A 17,582-nucleotide genomic window follows, 5' to 3' on the forward strand; every position below is an offset into this window, starting at 1 on the left:
AAAAAAAAAAAAAGAGCTCCTCGAGGGGAGAATGAGCTCCCTGTGTTGTCCTGCCCCCCCCCAGAGATGGAGCTTAAAGCTTGTAGCTGTGGTGTAGATGCCACTGACGCATCCAGCTGGTGAGGCTATGATGCAACCAGGACTTGTGTTCCTTTCTGTTCATTTGCTTTTGCCCTGCAAAGCTGTGAGCCATATGTTTCAGCGGCTCAATCTGCTCCAATTAGACCTCACAGCAGCCGCGGCGGCCGCGGCAGAAAGGGATGACATGATGCTGAGTAATCTGCATGGATTGCGGGGGTGGTGAATGGGAGCGCAGGAAGGGGTCAGAGGTGCGTCTTCATGAGCCCCAATGGTTTCTCAATTCCACCTCAAATTGCCCAAGATGACGACCAACTCGGAAACGCAACCGAGAAATGAAACAAAGAATGTCCTCTGGTCGGAGAATTGTGTTCTCAATCATAACCTTGTTGGATGGAATTGTCGGATGGACGATGGCCTTCACTGGGAGCGAGAACGTACCTTGTTCGATCTCTCTGCTTTTCAAGGTTACCTTAATCACTTGAAAGGCAAAATGTGAATCAAATAAAACACGACACTTTTTTTCCATTTGTAAAACCAGGCATCTGCCTCCTCCTCACCTGCTCCTGCACTCTGTAAAGGCACTTAAGCCTCCGGTTTCTCATTGCCAATATATGCCAATAAAAACACGCTGCCACTGTGTACTGCTGCCTTTGACTTTGTAAGATTCTTTGAGAACAAAATTAGGGTTTATGCAGGGTTAGATATTGATAGTACAATAGAGACATTTTGTGTATGCTATAAAAGCAAGATATTGATGCCCTACTTGAAAGTATTACGACTTCTCCCTTGTGATCTTGTCATCGTCTTTGAGTCTGTCTATTCAAGCACCTTTAGGAGTTAGGGACTTACCTCACGATCCTTCCTAAGTATACCATTTAAAATAGTATTTATTTCTAATATACTATAAAAGTATATAACATTTTTCAGCATTAAGTTAACTTTTACTCACAAAGTGCTGAATGGTTCTGACTGAGTTGTAGTTCTTCACCCCTTTCTATCACAGTATACTTCTATGTTGTCCTTTCCTGTTTATTAAAGCTGCATTAACTGATTTATGTCCACTTGGGGGCAGTGCACAGCTAAGGACTTAGGAAACTGTTGCTTCAAACACAGAGCTACATTAGCATACCTTCAAAGTCATTTTTTTCACCACCTAATGAATTGTAGTCCAACATCCACGCTCCCTTTTGGCTAACTTTGCCCGAGCGCTACTTGCTGCTGGGCAGGTAGTGTACATAAGGAGCAGGAATGCCAGAAATATGATTGAGGTCATTTGGAAACTGGGCCGCCATTACATGGTTTTATTGTAGCTGTTATGGAGCGAGGGTCTAGACATTTACCCATGAACAAGTATTTGCCAGTGGCAGTCAGGAAGTCCAAAATCACACCTGCAGTTACCTCTTATTGCCCTGAATGCTGCCAAAAAGACAAAATGGAGCTCTTAGAGATTGTAACTTCAAGGAACCATAACCTCCTAACTGTACTTTTTAATAATCTCGGATGTATATGGGTTATAGCATCCTCTAAGGGTAAAACATTTAGGAACTAATTATGTGGTCCAACTGTAGCTGCAAATATTACCTAAATTGATTTTTAGGGGGCATGGGAAATAATTTCAGTCTCTCAAAAACAATTGACCGCGAGAGCAGTTCTTCTGCTTGAACAATTATTCCATTTAAATTGAGAAGCGCTCAATGTTTATCCTCGGCCATTTGCACTATGTTAAACTCTTAGAATCAATGTTTGTCTTAATTGTTTAATTAATTCTGAAATGTTCACTGTTTAAGCTGCTATCTCTCATATTGAGTCAAAAGAGGGCACACGATTTGACTTTGCCCTGACTGTTTTTGCATTTAACTTCACTTTATTAGGCTTTGCCTCGTCTTGCAAATAATGCAATGCAACATATTTCCAGAGCTATGACTTTAACGTGGGTAAAGCAAACGTCGAAAAAATTGAACGATTGAGTGGCACGAGGTGATGAACGGCCACAGTGCTACAAGGATTACCATCAAATGAAGAGGATAGCCCTCGGCTAGTTGTGCGCGCACTTCGTTCCCTCTACCGTATGCTACACCGGCCTTATTAAACTTTTAGTTGAATGCTGCAGGCTACGTTTGTAGCATCCTGGATTCGTCACGCTACAAGCGAGGTAGAGGTACCTCTGAATGTATTGTAGCTACTGTGCATTAAAATAATAAAACATTTTAATACGCTATCTTAAGATACCCTGAAAACCGTTCTGTTGGTTAAATAATTCTGTTTCTGACCGTGTACTCTGAACCTCTCTTTCTCTCTCTCTCTCTCTCTGTGTGTCTGCCGTGGATATCTAACTCAATGAGTCTCGTTCATCCACCCAAATCTCTCTGCTCTGACTTTGTCCGCAGGCATTAGGGTTTTTTATCTGTCAACCTCAGATGGACTGTAAATACGATGACATGGTACCTACTTTGTTCTGAATCCCTCTTCTCTCCCCCTCGATCCGTCCTTTCATCTACCTCCTCTCTCTGTGCCGGGTGCTCCTGGAGATTAGAGTTGGCATTTGGCTTTGGAGTATCCCAGGTGTTGTAAGCACAAGTGCATGTCTCCAATTGTCCTTTTTGTCTTTTGACACAGCACGGCACTCAGATGTTCCCAAGTCGAAGCCAACCTCAGGTGAACTGAATGCAGAGACTTCTGCCTGGCCACCAAGGAGCTCTAAGCTAGCTTGGCTTGACACGCTAGCGCTTTTGTGCAAATCTAACTCTCTAAACCGCAGGTTTTGTCTTGCTTAGCGGAGCCAGACAAGGCGTTTTCGGAGGCTTTGCCTTTTTTCCTTTTGAGTTGGAACATCGAGGGAAATGTGCTTTAATAGCCTGCAGCCTCTTTAGGTGTCTTTCCGCACTCAGATTTTGATTGGCAGCCCAGGGCTCAGACAGTAAGTATTACCATAGTTATCTCACTACGCCACATGCCTAACAGCACTGACAGCCACCAGAGCTGTCTGTTACGCCGCTTAACTTTCAACCTATGGAGTGCACTCGTAAAAGGGATAAACATGCAGACGAGCGTTGAGTCAAAAACCTCAAGCAGCAAGGCGATCCGTAAAGGTGAAGCTGAAATCGTTGCGGTTAAAGTAAAGGTCTCGTGTTTTGCGATATCCTTTTATCATGCTGTTTGCCGATATGTGCATATCTTGCTTTTCTCTCTGTTGTTTTCACTCCTTGACCCGAAAGGGTGTCGATTCATTTTGAAATCTCCAGAGCGAGCAAAGAGGAGTCCAGGATTTTGAGTGCACAATTATAGGAAGAACAAAATGCTGTGTGCAGCATTCTGTTGCTGCTCCTTTGTCTGTATTGACTGCACCTAAATAAGTCCAGTTTAAAAGATCAGGGGGGCCATTCAGAATTGAAGAATGTGTTTCCTCCTGATTTATTCCAATTCCACAGCTTTTACATTTCCATATAGATGAACAGGAAAACACTTAGATAACAATGCAGACAATGATAACTTAAAGATGCCATAACCACAGATGGAAGGCAACCGATAACCTCTTTGAAAAAAACCAAACAGTTTTGACTTGAGTTTAAAATGTTGACTCATTCGTGATCTATTTTGAGGAGGTAAGCGGTCCCATTCATCGACGTAAAATATATAAAAAACCCCACGTCAAGAAGCCCGATGATGATTTCAGGGTCTCTCTCTGTCTCCGTCAGACTCTCATGGGATGGATCTGTTTGCGGTGGCGGTCCATGAGTTTGGTCACGCCATCGGCCTGGTCCACACCTCAGCCATAGAGTCCATCATGAGACCGTACTACCAGGGTCCTGTAGGAGACCCTCTGAAGTACGACCTACCCTACGAAGACAAGGTCCGCGTCTGGCAGCTCTACGGTACGTGGGATCATCCATCCGCTGCTCTGTGTGTGTGGGTGTGACGGAGAGAAAATAAGCAATTACTCTGTGGAGCAAAGTTATTGATTCATGAAAACACGGATTGAGCTAATTGGACCTCTTTATGGGATATGACCTTATCACACCGTTGACTGACAGAGTGGCAGTGTGCGGTTGAGGGACTAATTTCCATGCAGGTGAGAATAAAATGCACGAAATATTGCCCAATGCAACCAAGACGGAACTTGGAATACGCATCACATATTGTATATTGCACATTATTGCAGTACAACAAATGCATATTAATGTGGAAGAGGAGGAACTGAGTCAACAAATTAAAATGAGCAGAATGTTTTTTGCCCCGTATTTGGAGAGATTAATTACTCCGAGAGCCCACTGCCAATGAAGAGCCTTGTATTTGGAGTGTTCGTTTGATCCTTTCCTTCTCACACAGGTGTCAGAGACTCGGTGTCCCACACAAACAGACCGAGCAACCCGTCCCAGACGGCTGAACCTCCGGTCCTTCTGGACCTTCCTGAAAACCGATCCACTCTCCTGTAAGCAGTGCAACACAAATTACTCTGGTTAAATAGCTCTGATGTTTGACAACCTATTCTGGTTGTCAATCATGCCTCCATCCATCCGTTGACGAGAGAGATAATAATAATAATTACGTAGAGTAGTAATTACTTGATGGAGCATGCATATTATTAGAGGATATGTACAGATTAATATGCCCACAGGTGTAGTCTCACTCACCACATATAGACTGTGGGTATAAGCCTGTCATATACATACTTAACGTGGTGCTGTGTTATCTATTTTGCTGCGCAAAGCAATTGTGATTTGTTCAACGAAACTCAAACGAGCCAGACTACCACCGTCCTCTGTGGACCGTTTTTCTTTTTTTTTACGTTCCAGTTGAAAACCTGACTTGAAGGTGGCACTATTGCAAAGGTGATGGGTTCATCAAAAACAGAAGGAGTCGTAAAGCGAGAGAGCGTTAATGTCGAGACAGAATTCAATTACAACGTGTTCGGTAGCTTTAAAGATATCTCACTCCAAACCAAAGGCTCGGGCCGACCAACAGACACCACCCGAAATGCACAGCAGTGCGGCGTGTCTGTCACACTGCACAGCACACGAACCGTAAGTGAATTTTGAGTGATGACTTGGAGTCAGTATAAGAGTCTCTTGTCTGCTATCTCACATGATGCCTTCCATCAGCGGCCAGGCCGTCGTGCTACAGTATCTCTCCTCCCTACCAGGAATTGTCTTCTTTTTTTTTTTTTACTCCTATCTCTATATTGCTTGGGCTTGTGTATGTCTGAATACTGTGATAATGTACAGAAAGTAGAAAAAACACCATTCCTATATATAAATAAGCTAAAAAAAAACAACAGCTTTGTAATTTTGTATACATAACACTAACCTAAAGCAATTGATATGTTGATTACTGTGAAGCTGAAACGGAGGCGGGTTACTTTGCAAGTTGCAAGTTAACTGCACTCTGATGGTCTCTTGAATTAATAGGATCAAGAGAGGCCAGCTCGCTAAGGGAGTGATCAAACTGTGCTTCAAACGACAACAACACCCAGTGCCTGCTGACCTCCATGCATACACTCACACTCATGCAGCAGCTGTTCCAAACTAAATTAACCAACAAAAAAAAAAACGCTTTCCCTCACTGGTACTGGCCTTGCACTGCTCTTATTACTCATTTTTCACCACTTGCATCTGGACTGATGCGTGGAAAAGTTGGATTATTCACAAATGCTGACCACTAGGCAGCGGTACTGCGTGAATAAAGCTCTGAATGGAGATCTTTGTTGATAATGCGAGGGCTGTTGGCCTCCCACTGACAGAGGCAGCCCTGTGGTGCTTAATGGCTTCATCATTGCCAGGCTGGCCACGTCGTTTTATTTTTTAAAATCACTTATTAGCTAAGAAGATAAATGCACTGGGGAACCTTAGCATGTCGACATTAGAGCATTTCACTCTTCCTTTTTTACACCCGTTTCATTAAAGGAAGGCCCATTCAGACTGTGATTATCAATTATTAATTCATGCATGCTTGTCAATAAGTTAGATCGTTTTAAGTGAAGATGTATTTATGCATGTACGTTGCCTCAAACGCTCAATTTTCAAAAGTTCAAAATAGTAATGCCATTTCTTCCTCGTTTTTTTTCTTCTTCCACTTTTCTTTCTTCCAACTTTTGTCTCTTAGGTTGGCACGAGATGCCCCAGACAGATGCACCAGTCATTTTGATGCCGTGGCCCAAATACGAGGGGAGGCCTTCTTTTTCAAAGGTATTGGAGCCTAAAAAGGGAGACTGAGCTCGAGAGACTGACGGACAGATAGATAAACAGAAAGCGACAGTGAGAGAGAAGAGTGAAAAGGGATGGAGAGGAGATCAAGTGAAAGAGAAGGGACAGAGGCTGGGCAAGAATGGTGGCTCCAGCGGTCGATAGAAAGCCAAGTCATGTGTGGCTCCCGGAGCCCGTATCACAGGCTCCCACTCGTCACAGATTGTGCAGGCTAAAGGTCCTTTAAGGCCCAGGCAATTTAGATGTACACTTATCTGACAAGCTTCAATGGATCTTTCTGGCTTATTGGCTCAGTGCAGTAGGAAAACTTTCAATAACCATGACATGTTAAACATCTCAAAACAAAAGAGGAAAACAAAACAGTAAGTGATGTGTATCGGCCAAAGTTCTGCTTCTTGCTAATTAATTATGCTCGTCCCCCTGAACACAAGCCCAGCAGGAATCTGTAATGTGATTATTGCAGACACGGCACGGTGTCCTAACTGAACATGTTTTTGTTGTTTGTAATAAACTCCTCCTGGATATTGTGGAGAGGTATCAAGCTCTAACCCGCTCCCGTTCGTCTCAGGAAAGTACTTTTGGCGACTGACGAGAGAGAAGCACCTGGTGTCGCTGCGTCCCGCTGAGATCCACCGCTTCTGGAGGGGCCTCCCCACCAATCTGGACAGTGTGGATGCTGTATATGAGAGGCCAGGGGATCACAAAATAGTCTTTTTCAAAGGCAAATATAATTGTGTCTCTTGTATGTGTCTGTGTGAACTTTGTTGAACTGACGAGATAACTTTGCATAACTTTGTGGCTCAATATCAGGAACATTTCTTTGTCAATGTTTCTTTCGTAAACGTGTGGATGTATTCCAAACGATAACGGTGGTATTTCACCATTCAATTGTGCCCTCTGTGTCCACCCTCTTCAGGTCTGAAGTACTGGGTATTTAAAGACAATAACGTGGAGGAGGGCTACCCTCGTCCAATCAGTGACTTTGGCCTGCCCTTGGAAGGAGTGGATGCAGCCTTTGTGTGGTTGCACAACGACAAAACCTACTTCTTCAAGGACAGCCACTACTGGCGCTACGATGACCACCTGAGGCGTATGGACCAGGGCTACCCCAAAGACAGCACGCTCTGGAAGGGGCTGCCGACACAACTGGATGACGGCATGAGGTGGTCTGATGGTGAGTGACCTTAAAAATCAACCCTCTTTTTCTTTAATTGTCCTTTTTCTCCAGCTGAATTACTTGGCCAGTTAGTTCGAAGGACCGGCAAGTTGTCTTTTAAATCTAAAAATATTTTAAAAAGAGATGTGAAAGGTTCAGGAAACATTTCATCACTTGGGTAATCTTAAATCGGATTTGGAAACAACACATTTCATGCGAAAAACATGCTCAATAATGCAGTTCTTGCCAGAAGTATGGAATCTTGCAGCGTGAGGAATCTGGCAGACGTGGACGTTATTTAGTCCTGCAGCGGTAGCTCTTCTGAAGAGTTAGCAAACAAACAATTAGCTTAGGTTACCTGAGTGTGTGTGTGTGTGTGTGTGTGTGTGTGTGTGTGCGCGCGCACACACACACACACACACACACACACACACACACACACACACACACACACACACACACACACACACACACACACACACACACACACACACACACACACACACACATATATATTACTTGTGGCAAGGTATTAGTTGAAGTGGAGGCAATACACAAACTGCACACCCAAACACACACACACGCACACATACTTGCCTCCACAGACAAACCCATATGTCGTAAGCTCCTGGCCAATATGATGTGTACATACTCAATAGCAAGTAACCAGTGATCCATAAAAAACGAGCTGTGGTTATTTGAAAAAATTGCCTGAAGGGACTAAAGTTTCCAAAGAACAAACTTTTCCGCGAGCAGACACCGAGTCGGTCTACTAGGAAGAGGTTGTAAAACCGGCAACCCGGCTCGCCAACAACAGCTTTGACCTATACACTGCAGACAGAGTGGGGAGCCGTGGCGGGTGCTGAATCAATATCCACCTTATTAATCCATGCTGCCACCGTGAGCTCAGTTTCACCGTGAGTTTGAGAAAAAAAAACAACACTAAAGTGGGATTACAAGATCGCTAATCCGAGCAAGAAGTCTAACTGAGAGATGTTCCTCTGGCGTCAACCTAAGTTGAGCAGTCTGACGTTTTTTTTGCGGTCCTCTTTTCTAAAAGACCTGAACCAGAGCAAAGAAAGGAGGCAATGAAAGAAACTGCCGGTATTACCCCTTGTGGGCAGCCTTGCATTTGACAGACTGCCTTCTGGCGAACAGCTTCACTGAATCAGCCCTCGCACTCTGCCTCAGCATCCGTTACCTCCCTGCAAGCATTTTGTTAGGTGCTAGTTTAGTTGTACTTTTCTGTCTTGAGTCGACAAAATGTGTTCGCCGCTATTTTAATTTGGACCTCCGCTGCTGAATGTCCTTCTTGAATCGTGTAGCTATTGATGATTGAGCAAAAGGTATTATTCATTTAGTGTCTAATTATCATTTACATGCAGAGTTGCGTTTGCAAGATTTGGAGCTGCGGAGATCTCAAAGGTGTGGCTCTGAGTGACTGGACATGGCCGGACTCTGCACTCTCACATCAGTTCTGCGAAGCTCTGTGGCATCTTGTCGGCACATCGTGAATCAAACCGTGAAGTCGTAAGAACCAAAACACTCGAGCCAGTTTTCTCTCAGGGGTTTGTGGAGAGCTGCTGCATGTGTAAATACATTGTGTGAGTCATAAACCACTTCCACAATCAATAACGGCTCCAGATAACACTGTAAATGTGCATAACCACTTTAATCATGCAAAGCATCCAATTATGTAGTCCTTTTGTTTTAAGTGCACACAAACATGAAGGATGAGCATTACCATACGACAGAATTTCAAATCGGCGCTTTTGTCCTCGACACGCTGTCCTCAGCTTTGGCATTGCTCGACACTCCTCGTGCAGCTACGCTGGGAATAAAAGGGGTTTTATCAGTCTCTGCTTATTTTTATTTGGTCAACTTTAATGTGTGGCTGCCGTGTTGGAGCTGATTGTGCTTCTCGGGGACCGCGGCAAAGGCCGCCGTCTCTCCGAGAGGACTCGGGCTCATTTGTTGTCGCTGAGTGCTCGCACACGAGAAATGTTTCACTGTGGCAGCACGGGCGCTGCCTTCTGTTCAAATATAATTAAAGCAGTTCCAGAATATGATTGTGAGATTTCGAAAGCGCGTCGGGGAAAGAAGAAGTGGCGGCGGCAGATGGACGACACAAGTAGTTTTCCCTGCTAACGGCCGCAAATTGGCTCATGCCTTTTTATGACATATGGTCCAACCGCTGACTCGGCAAGTAACTGCGTTGTGGGAAAGCCGACGCGCCGCGACCTTTCGAACATGTATCAGCCAATGAGGATCGTTGACCAATCAGCGTGTAGCTGCACTTCGTCGTTCACTTTCAGGGTTCCGACAGCGGCGTGAAGAATACGCGTCTCATTTGAGGTACCGCTACTGATTCAGATGGATGTCTTATCCGTGTCACGCACACTGAGTCGATCAGCAGGATATTAATATCAGGTCTCGGAGCTGCACGTGTTTCACCAGCCTTCGTTGAATGTTTCTAATTTACAAGCTGAGGGAGTTAGTTTAATGGAGTACAAGAAACACGTACAGAATATTCCTGAATGCTAATATAATAATAGAAACATTCAAAGTAGCAGGCACTGAACAAATGCTTACCTTAAATGTTATGCGTGTACAAATAAGGTCATGATGTCCAACTCGTCAATATAAATTGCGCCGATGAATCTAAAAAAGCTCAAGGTGGTTTCAATTAACAACTGGAGTGCCAATTAAATGCATCAGCTCAAATGCATATTCTGTCTCTACGATTCAATTAGTGCGTGCGTGTGTGTCTGTTTTTATTCCCTTCCTATCTCCCTCCCTCACCTGCCTCTTAAACCTTCTCCCTCCCCTCCCCACCCCGTTTTGACTCCTCTCCGTTCTCTGGGCAGCTTTATAGTCGGAGGAGGTGTAATGTGATCATTATTGGAGCATGTCACACCTGAATCTGCTATGTCAGTAATCTTTATAGACTATGTGCATCTGTGCCTGTAAAATATTCTGGTCTTTCACCCGCTATGAAATGTTCATGGTGGCGTCTATAAAAAGCCAAGCGTACACGTGTGAGCTCGCAGCAGGCCCTGGGTAATTATGTGTGGCATGACAATGACCTAACCCATTATAATGAGTGATTATCAGTGTGCGCTGGCAAATAAATTGCAATTATAGTAATAAAATAAAAGATAATAAGCAAAATGTACAATTGGGGGCTATATTGTATGAACTGACCTTTGTTGATAGTGTACATAACATTCACAGTTTTGGTCGGCAGCCAATTCATTGTTTCTATGTTTCGCCCACAGTTAGAGCTTGAAATGCTAATGAGTTCAAGTCTAAGATTTAGCCTCCACGACGAAACAGGTAGAACGTTGAGAGCCGGTTTCGTATCTTGATTTAATCGCACGCAGCATAGGAGGAAGTGGAGGATAATAGTGTGAGACTTAAAGGGTCACAAAATAAGAAGTTAATCAATAAGGCAGCTGTTAAAACAAGATTTATGCTTCACGCATCCCAGCCGAAGTGACATCACACCATCAGGCACGGCCCTTAATGGAAGGAGGAGGAGGGGGGGGTCATGTTTCAAGTTTTAAATCTGTTTGTGCACACCAAACATTTTATACGTGGATGGATGGAGGAAATTAAGAAGTTTAAGCTTTGAAAATGTCTGTTTGTCACAAGGAGAAGTAAAAAATATCCACAAGTTTCTTCTCTGCAATCCCACATCAGCTCACGTCCGTGTGAGCGTTCTTGTGGAAAATATAGGAGGCTTTATACTATCAAGGAAATTGCATTAACGGTAATGGAACCGGAGGCCATATCCACATTAAAGACTTTTTCATTGCTTGGAGAATGAATACGTGACATCATATATCAGGATAAATTGCATACATTCGGCATGAAGTCAGTTCAACCCCTCGTCATTTCCCTAAGACGGCCAGCAGGGAGAATGCCACATGAACCAATCGTTCATGGCGTCATTCAACATATTATATTTGGTCCTTAAGAGCAAAAAGAGCGCCCATGCTTGGTTGTAATTGCCATTTGCACGACGGCACGCCAACCTAAGCGGCGTGTGCACATTGTGCCTCGTAACTGAGGACGTAAAGAGTTCACTGAGGTTCACGAGCTACAGAGGTTGTGGCAATAAAAGAATTTGACAGGCAAATATACGCAATAATGAGGAAAATTCAGTTTTTAGCCTGACACTGAAAGGGTTCAAATATGTATATATCTAAGTTTAAGGGCTTCTGTTTTAATAATATAGTATTACTGGCAAATTTCAGAGCTAATATTGTACTTTTTGATAATTCTGGCTAAGAAAGTGACACTTAAAATGATGACATCAGCTCGGTCTTGGCATTTCCTTTGACGAGACGAGGGCTCCGGGTCTAGACTTCGTCCCCGGGTGCTGGAAAAAGGTTGCCTGCTGTTCCTAAGCAATTACAATAGGTCAGATGTTGAGGACTTTTTGCCTTCCCTTGTGGATTAGCAACGTTTACTTTTACTGGCATTGTTTTAATATTGAAGGCCTCCACCAGTTGGTTGTTCAGATTACGCTTTGATAAAGCACCTGTAGATGTTCAAAACTGGTACAAAAACAACTAATTAGCCGCAGGAACACAGTCCTCATTTCAGGCTACTCTCAATGGAAGCAAGCAACATCTCTGCCCTGCAGGAACTCCCCAGCTGATGGGTGGAAGCTCGTTTTCCTGTCAGGTGTTCAGAGGTCTGTGTTGCGTCTGCCAGCTTCAGAGGTCCTACTCCAAGCTCTTTGATGCGTGTGGCAACGGGCCCAAAGCAAAAGAGGCGACACTCTCAAACCAACCCCAATTAGGTGGAAAGACGCATACAAATGCATGTATATGTGTGTATATATATATATACTCTGTGTATATATATAGATATAGATATATACATACATACACACAAGCAAATTCGAATACACGTCTTTGTGCCAGGGACCTGGAGCCACATCAAAGAATGTATCTGCCTTTAGGCTGCTTCCACAAGCCGAGGATGAAGAGACAACAGTGCGATGGAGGAGAGGAGGAGAGGAAAATGGAAAAGATGTGGTGACAACTCATGGTGATCAGTGAGTGGAATGAGTGTCAGGGAAAGACAAAAGCCATAAAAATAAATCACAGGTTTAAAGAGACGGATGAGAATAATGCTGAAGGGGAAGCAAATGTAAGTTATTGGATGCAGAAAAAGAACATGCATATTGTTTTCTGTCTTTTAATACCTAATTTGCATCCTTGTTCTGACCTATGTGCTGTAAGCGTACATTAAAACCAACCCTTTCTCTCTCTCTCTCTCTCTCTCTCTCTCTCTCTCTCTCTCTCTCTCTCTCTCTCTCTCTCTCTCTCTCTCTCTCTCTCTCTCTCTCTCTCTCTCTCTCTCTCTCTCTCTCTCTCTCTCTCTCTCTCTCTCTCTCTCTCTCTCTCTCTCTCTCTCTCTCTCTCTCTCTCTCTCTCTCTCTCTCTGAAGGCTCATCCTATTTCTTCAAGGGGAAGGACTACTGGCGAGTGCCGAGCAGCGACATGGAGGCGGAGGCCGGATACCCCCGCCTCATCGCTAAAGACTGGCTGCTGTGCACCGAGATGCAGTCGGACTCTCCGGGCGCAGAACCCAAAAACACGGAGACGAGAGTCAACGTGCGCCGTCAGCCGGACCACGCGGAGAACGGGTACGAGGTGTGCTCCTGCACCTCCGACTCCGCCTCGCCTTTAGGAGCGCGGCCCTCCCCGTCCGCCCTGTGGCTGCTGCCGCCTCTCTGGACGCTCTCGCTGGCCCTCCGCTCGGAGCCGCTATGATGCCAAAGCGTGGGGCCGAGTTCTCGAGCTGGGCAAGACAGAGACTTATTGGTGGCCGGCCGGTGGACACTCGTACTGGATACAAACTGGAACATTTTGTTCATATAAATATCAATTGATATGTTGTTTTTTTTTTTGCGATTATTTTGCTGTTATTTATTTCACATGCCAGTTAATGGTAATTTAAAGCGCCTTGCTGTATGGGTGGTACATACAGTTATCATATTATCATACTAGGATGTATGTATGTATGTATGTGTCTGGTGGGCGTCCACAATGCTAGTGCCGTGCTTCACAAACTGAGTTACACAGAACCATCAGTTGTATCTCTCTGTTTCTTCTTGAATGGCTAAACTGTATCACGTTTGCCGGGAAGAGTACTTAAGTGGGGCTGTTCTGAAATATGTTCACATAAAATACAGCAGTATTCCAACAGCAGCCACAATAATAACTTTTTTCATGTCGAACAAGTTCACAACAATACCAAATGGCATCCTGGGATGTCGACAACAGTTGAATGGTAACCTGAGATGGTGATGACAGGGGTATTCACTTCAAGGCACGTTTTAACCTTTAAAGGAATAGTTCAACATTTGCAGAAATGGAATAGATGTATTCTCTTTCTCGCCAAGAGTAATGTTACGCCACAACTTAGCTTAGCATTGAGACGGGAAAAGGGGAGGAAATGGTCAACCAGGCTTTTGTTACAGTTGAGGTTGCAACGCGGGCCGCGGCGTGTGCCCCCCCCCCAATCCCTAGAGAGAGTATTTACTGACAGTAAATGCTGCCTGCAGTACTCAAACCAGGGCCCAGAATGTCAGCTGAGATATACTGTACAGTAGATACTGTAGACGGGTGACTGAAACGCCGGCAGACGGCTGAAAAAGTACCCCAGAAATGTAGTGGAGATTGATAGTTCGGTTAACAGATGAATGGCCCCACGGGATGTTGACGGGAAGCCAAATAAAGGGCATGCTGGGATGCCGACAGGTAGATGAATGGTTTCCCGGGCTGTGAACAGGTAGACCGGTGAGTACCATCCACAGCGATGTGAAGAGACGAGGGCTGTGGGAAGAGAGACAAAAGTAGGACGTCTTCCTGCAATTCTCAAAGTTCGCGTCTCGATGTTTCGCGGCGTCGCTTCACGCCATTCTCCCGGCTTGTTCCTCTTACCTGTACTCCCAACGCTCTGTGAGGAATTGCTGCTCGCGGATCTCCAAAAGTCCATACGCGTCGCCATTATTAGGCTGTGTTGGTTTTTGTGGTACTTTTTGGTATAAATGTGGACGGATTGTGATTCCACATTGCTTCGGTCAGATTCGAGTTCACACAGCCTTTTTCTTCTTTTCTTCCCCTCACCGCTGGACGACACCCTCTTATCAATCCCAGCTCCTTCTGGTGACGGTGTTATAAGACCTCACGAGATAGCAACCGGATTTATTCTTCTTGCTGATATATTTACCTACAATTTCAATAAAGACACAGATATATTTGAGTCGAGACGTCCCACGGTTACTTCAGACACCGAGTGGACTGTGTATATTTCAAGGTGTGTTTTCTAATGTAAAATATTTTTGTAGAAAAATAAAATGTATATGAATGAATGCATTGCCCTGACTGTGGTCACATGACTTTGCACGGAGACGGATTATTTTGGAGCGCTGAGGAGTGTGTAATTATTATTTTAATTTTGTTTTAGCCTCACTGGAAAGGAGCCGGTCTTGAAGACGGATGAAGGCAACGCGGCAGCTTGCAGACACCAACTGGGAGCTGTCCTCCATCTCTCTAAAGTTCGGCACGTTTCCTCTCTTAACGGTCATCAGGAATGCAAAACACAACATGTCAATCGCACCGCACGCTCACTCAGAGTGGCTGTATGGACCCATTGGCTGGCAGACGATTTCTTACACACACTTTTTCTGGGAAGTATTTCAGAGAAGCAATGTCACCTGAACTAAAAAACAAATTCAGCAGTTCAGATACTGCTTGGTTAGATAAAGTGAGCTGTAGGGGCTAAACAACTAAGATAAGTGCTGGGCAACATTGCATGCCACAATGAACCCCATATCAGGTACACAAATTTAGAATTAAAGCAATTAGCTTCACCAAGAGGCAACGGATGACTTCGACCCGAATGCATGCAGCTGAGCATCAATCCGTTTTTAGAGGTAGAATTAAGTTTAAAAAGCATCTACCATTATTTCTGCTGTAATGACCCTCCGGCTTGATTGTTTGTTATTCTGTTCAAAATTGCATTTTCCAGTCCGCATCCTGAGATTACATGCACAGACACATTTGTGTTTCGTCCGTAATAGGTTCTACTCCTGTTGTGCCTTTCAATATACTTGTTCAAATTCTCGTAATTTATTACCATGGCGGTTTTCAAATGAATCCATTGTTATCCCCCCCCCCTCCGCATCTCCCTTTTCTCACGCCTTGCAGGCCGAGCTGTGACACCACTAAGAGCAGCCATTTTTCTTCCCTCCTCTTGACACACTCGAGTGGTGTTAATTAACTGGTGTGGCTCAGCGGCCACCGGGAGAGCTCCTGCACCCTGGGGGCGAATCCTGCGCGGCGGGGTCACTTTTCAGCAGTTTGTCCTCGCGTTGCAAACCCTATTGTTGGAATTTTTTTTTAAAAAACACTATGCAGGTGTTTATTAATGGGTGTTTGATCTGGGAAGTGGGGAAAGTATATTAAATTGTATTTTTTTTAATATATATATACAATTGTTGAATTTAAAGTTTGGGCCTTTTTTAATAATCATTGTATTTTTTTATCAGCCGCACCACGTTCCCTGAATTTAATTAACACATCACAGCCGGTCTTGGTCTGTATTGGCGCTGCTCTCTGACAACTGTGGGAAATATTTCCAGCCAGGCAGGTTTGCAAACTTAAAATTAAGATTTTGCTGACGAATGCCATGAACTGTGACTGTTCCAGGTTTTAGGGCCTAGAGCAAAGTCCCAACTGATCACATTTTGACACACGCACGCACACACACATATAAAATATATTCTAGGATTTTTTTTTTGTGGTATATTTAAAAAGAAATATAAAAAATGAGACTTAATCATGTTATGCAATAAACATCTGAGTGGAACCTGGAATGAAACCACTGATACAGCTGAGGCTTAGGTTTTAGATGTAAATACAGACACAATAATAAACAAACTAAAGACAAACTAAACTGATTATGTCAACACGTTTGCATCCTAACTTGTCACATCCTGACGCTTGATCAAACCCCAAAGAGAAACCTCCTTCATTCAAACACTTGCCCACCCAAGCGGGCTGATTCGGCAGGAAGGAAGGGTGAACCCGGTCGCTGTGGTCATATGGTCGTTGTGATGCTCAAAGCATAAATAAAAAAGAAAGAATGTGTGTAAACTAGATATTCTATTTTTGATTAAAAGAAACAGAATTTGAAAGAAGAAAGATATTGGGCAGCTGATGGAGATGAGACTCCATCAGCTTCCCAGTCTGGCCTTCAGTCTGGCCTTCAGTCTGGCCTTCAGTCTGGCCTTCCCCCGGTAAATAAACCAACATTTTATCAGGTGATGACTGTAAATTAAATCAGAGCCCTTTGATCCCAAAGAGATAAAACACCGACGTATGACTTTCTAAAGCCCACTGTTTTCATTTATAAACCAACAGGTCGCAAGTCCAACGTGACTCATTAAATCCTTCAAAACAAACAAAGATGTGCCGCTTTGCATGTCAACACTTTGGAGGTGTGTGCAAGCATGGAGAGAGTTGCCACAGTTTGAGATTATAACAGCTGTCGGCTCAAAATCTGATAAAATGTCTGAAAGGATGTAACTTTGTGAGCTTAGAGTTTACTATTTGCTATCGGGACTTGAGGCTTCACGAACTTCTGCTAGTGTATAACATCGCTGGGGTAGCGACCTGTCAATCACAAGGTAGCCCCGTTCTAAAGCATACCCTGCCTCTTATGGTCTATTTCACTCTAAACGGGACCATCATTTACTCAATGAACATCATGCCGTATTGAAAAAGTCTTGAAACGACCGATTGCACCAATTAACTCAAGTCTACAATGTTTACTGAGGAAATACATGAAGTGAGAAGTGGAGTCATTTTCTCATAGACTTCTATACAATCGGGAAGAATCGTCAGTTGTCCAAGCATTCATCAGAGTGATGCTGGTCTGTAATGTGACCCCGCCGTCAGTCAACACCGATGCTTTCACCGCCTTGTGTTTTCAGGGGAAGCTACTTAAAGCTTTCGAAAAGCTTGATATGCAGTCTATGAATACCAAAGTCTCCCCTGTGTCCCATGCGCCCTCAGTTGTAATGGAGTGTATTGGATTTCCCTCTGCTTCCCAGTTTAATT

At 44.1% G+C, this 17,582-nt stretch overlaps 1 protein-coding gene across 2 annotated transcripts in view; it reads left to right on the forward strand.

Moving 5' to 3' along the window:
• mmp17a (matrix metallopeptidase 17a) overlaps positions 1-14,797 on the forward strand; it is a 63,366-nt gene extending 48,569 nt beyond the window's left edge. Inside the window, exons 5-10 of one of the 2 annotated variants that reach the window (XM_068574794.1) lie at positions 3,777-3,953; positions 4,408-4,510; positions 6,181-6,263; positions 6,850-7,002; positions 7,198-7,455; positions 12,901-14,797. In XM_068574794.1, the coding sequence (XP_068430895.1) occupies positions 3,777-3,953; positions 4,408-4,510; positions 6,181-6,263; positions 6,850-7,002; positions 7,198-7,455; positions 12,901-13,226 (1,100 nt within the window). In that variant the 3' untranslated portion in view covers positions 13,227-14,797. Of the gene's footprint in view, positions 1-3,776; positions 3,954-4,407; positions 4,511-6,180; positions 6,264-6,849; positions 7,003-7,197; positions 7,456-8,822; positions 8,959-12,900 lie in introns of those variants that run through there. The other variant, XM_068574795.1, reaches the window with a different exon arrangement.
• The last annotated feature ends 2,785 nt before the right edge of the window (positions 14,798-17,582 follow it).

The sequence above is a fragment of the Clinocottus analis genome, unplaced genomic scaffold (genome assembly GCF_023055335.1).
Source record: "Clinocottus analis isolate CAN_PGR_092001 unplaced genomic scaffold, fCliAna1.0.p SCAF_13, whole genome shotgun sequence".
In the NCBI taxonomy this organism is placed as follows: Eukaryota; Metazoa; Chordata; class Actinopteri; order Perciformes; family Cottidae; genus Clinocottus; species Clinocottus analis.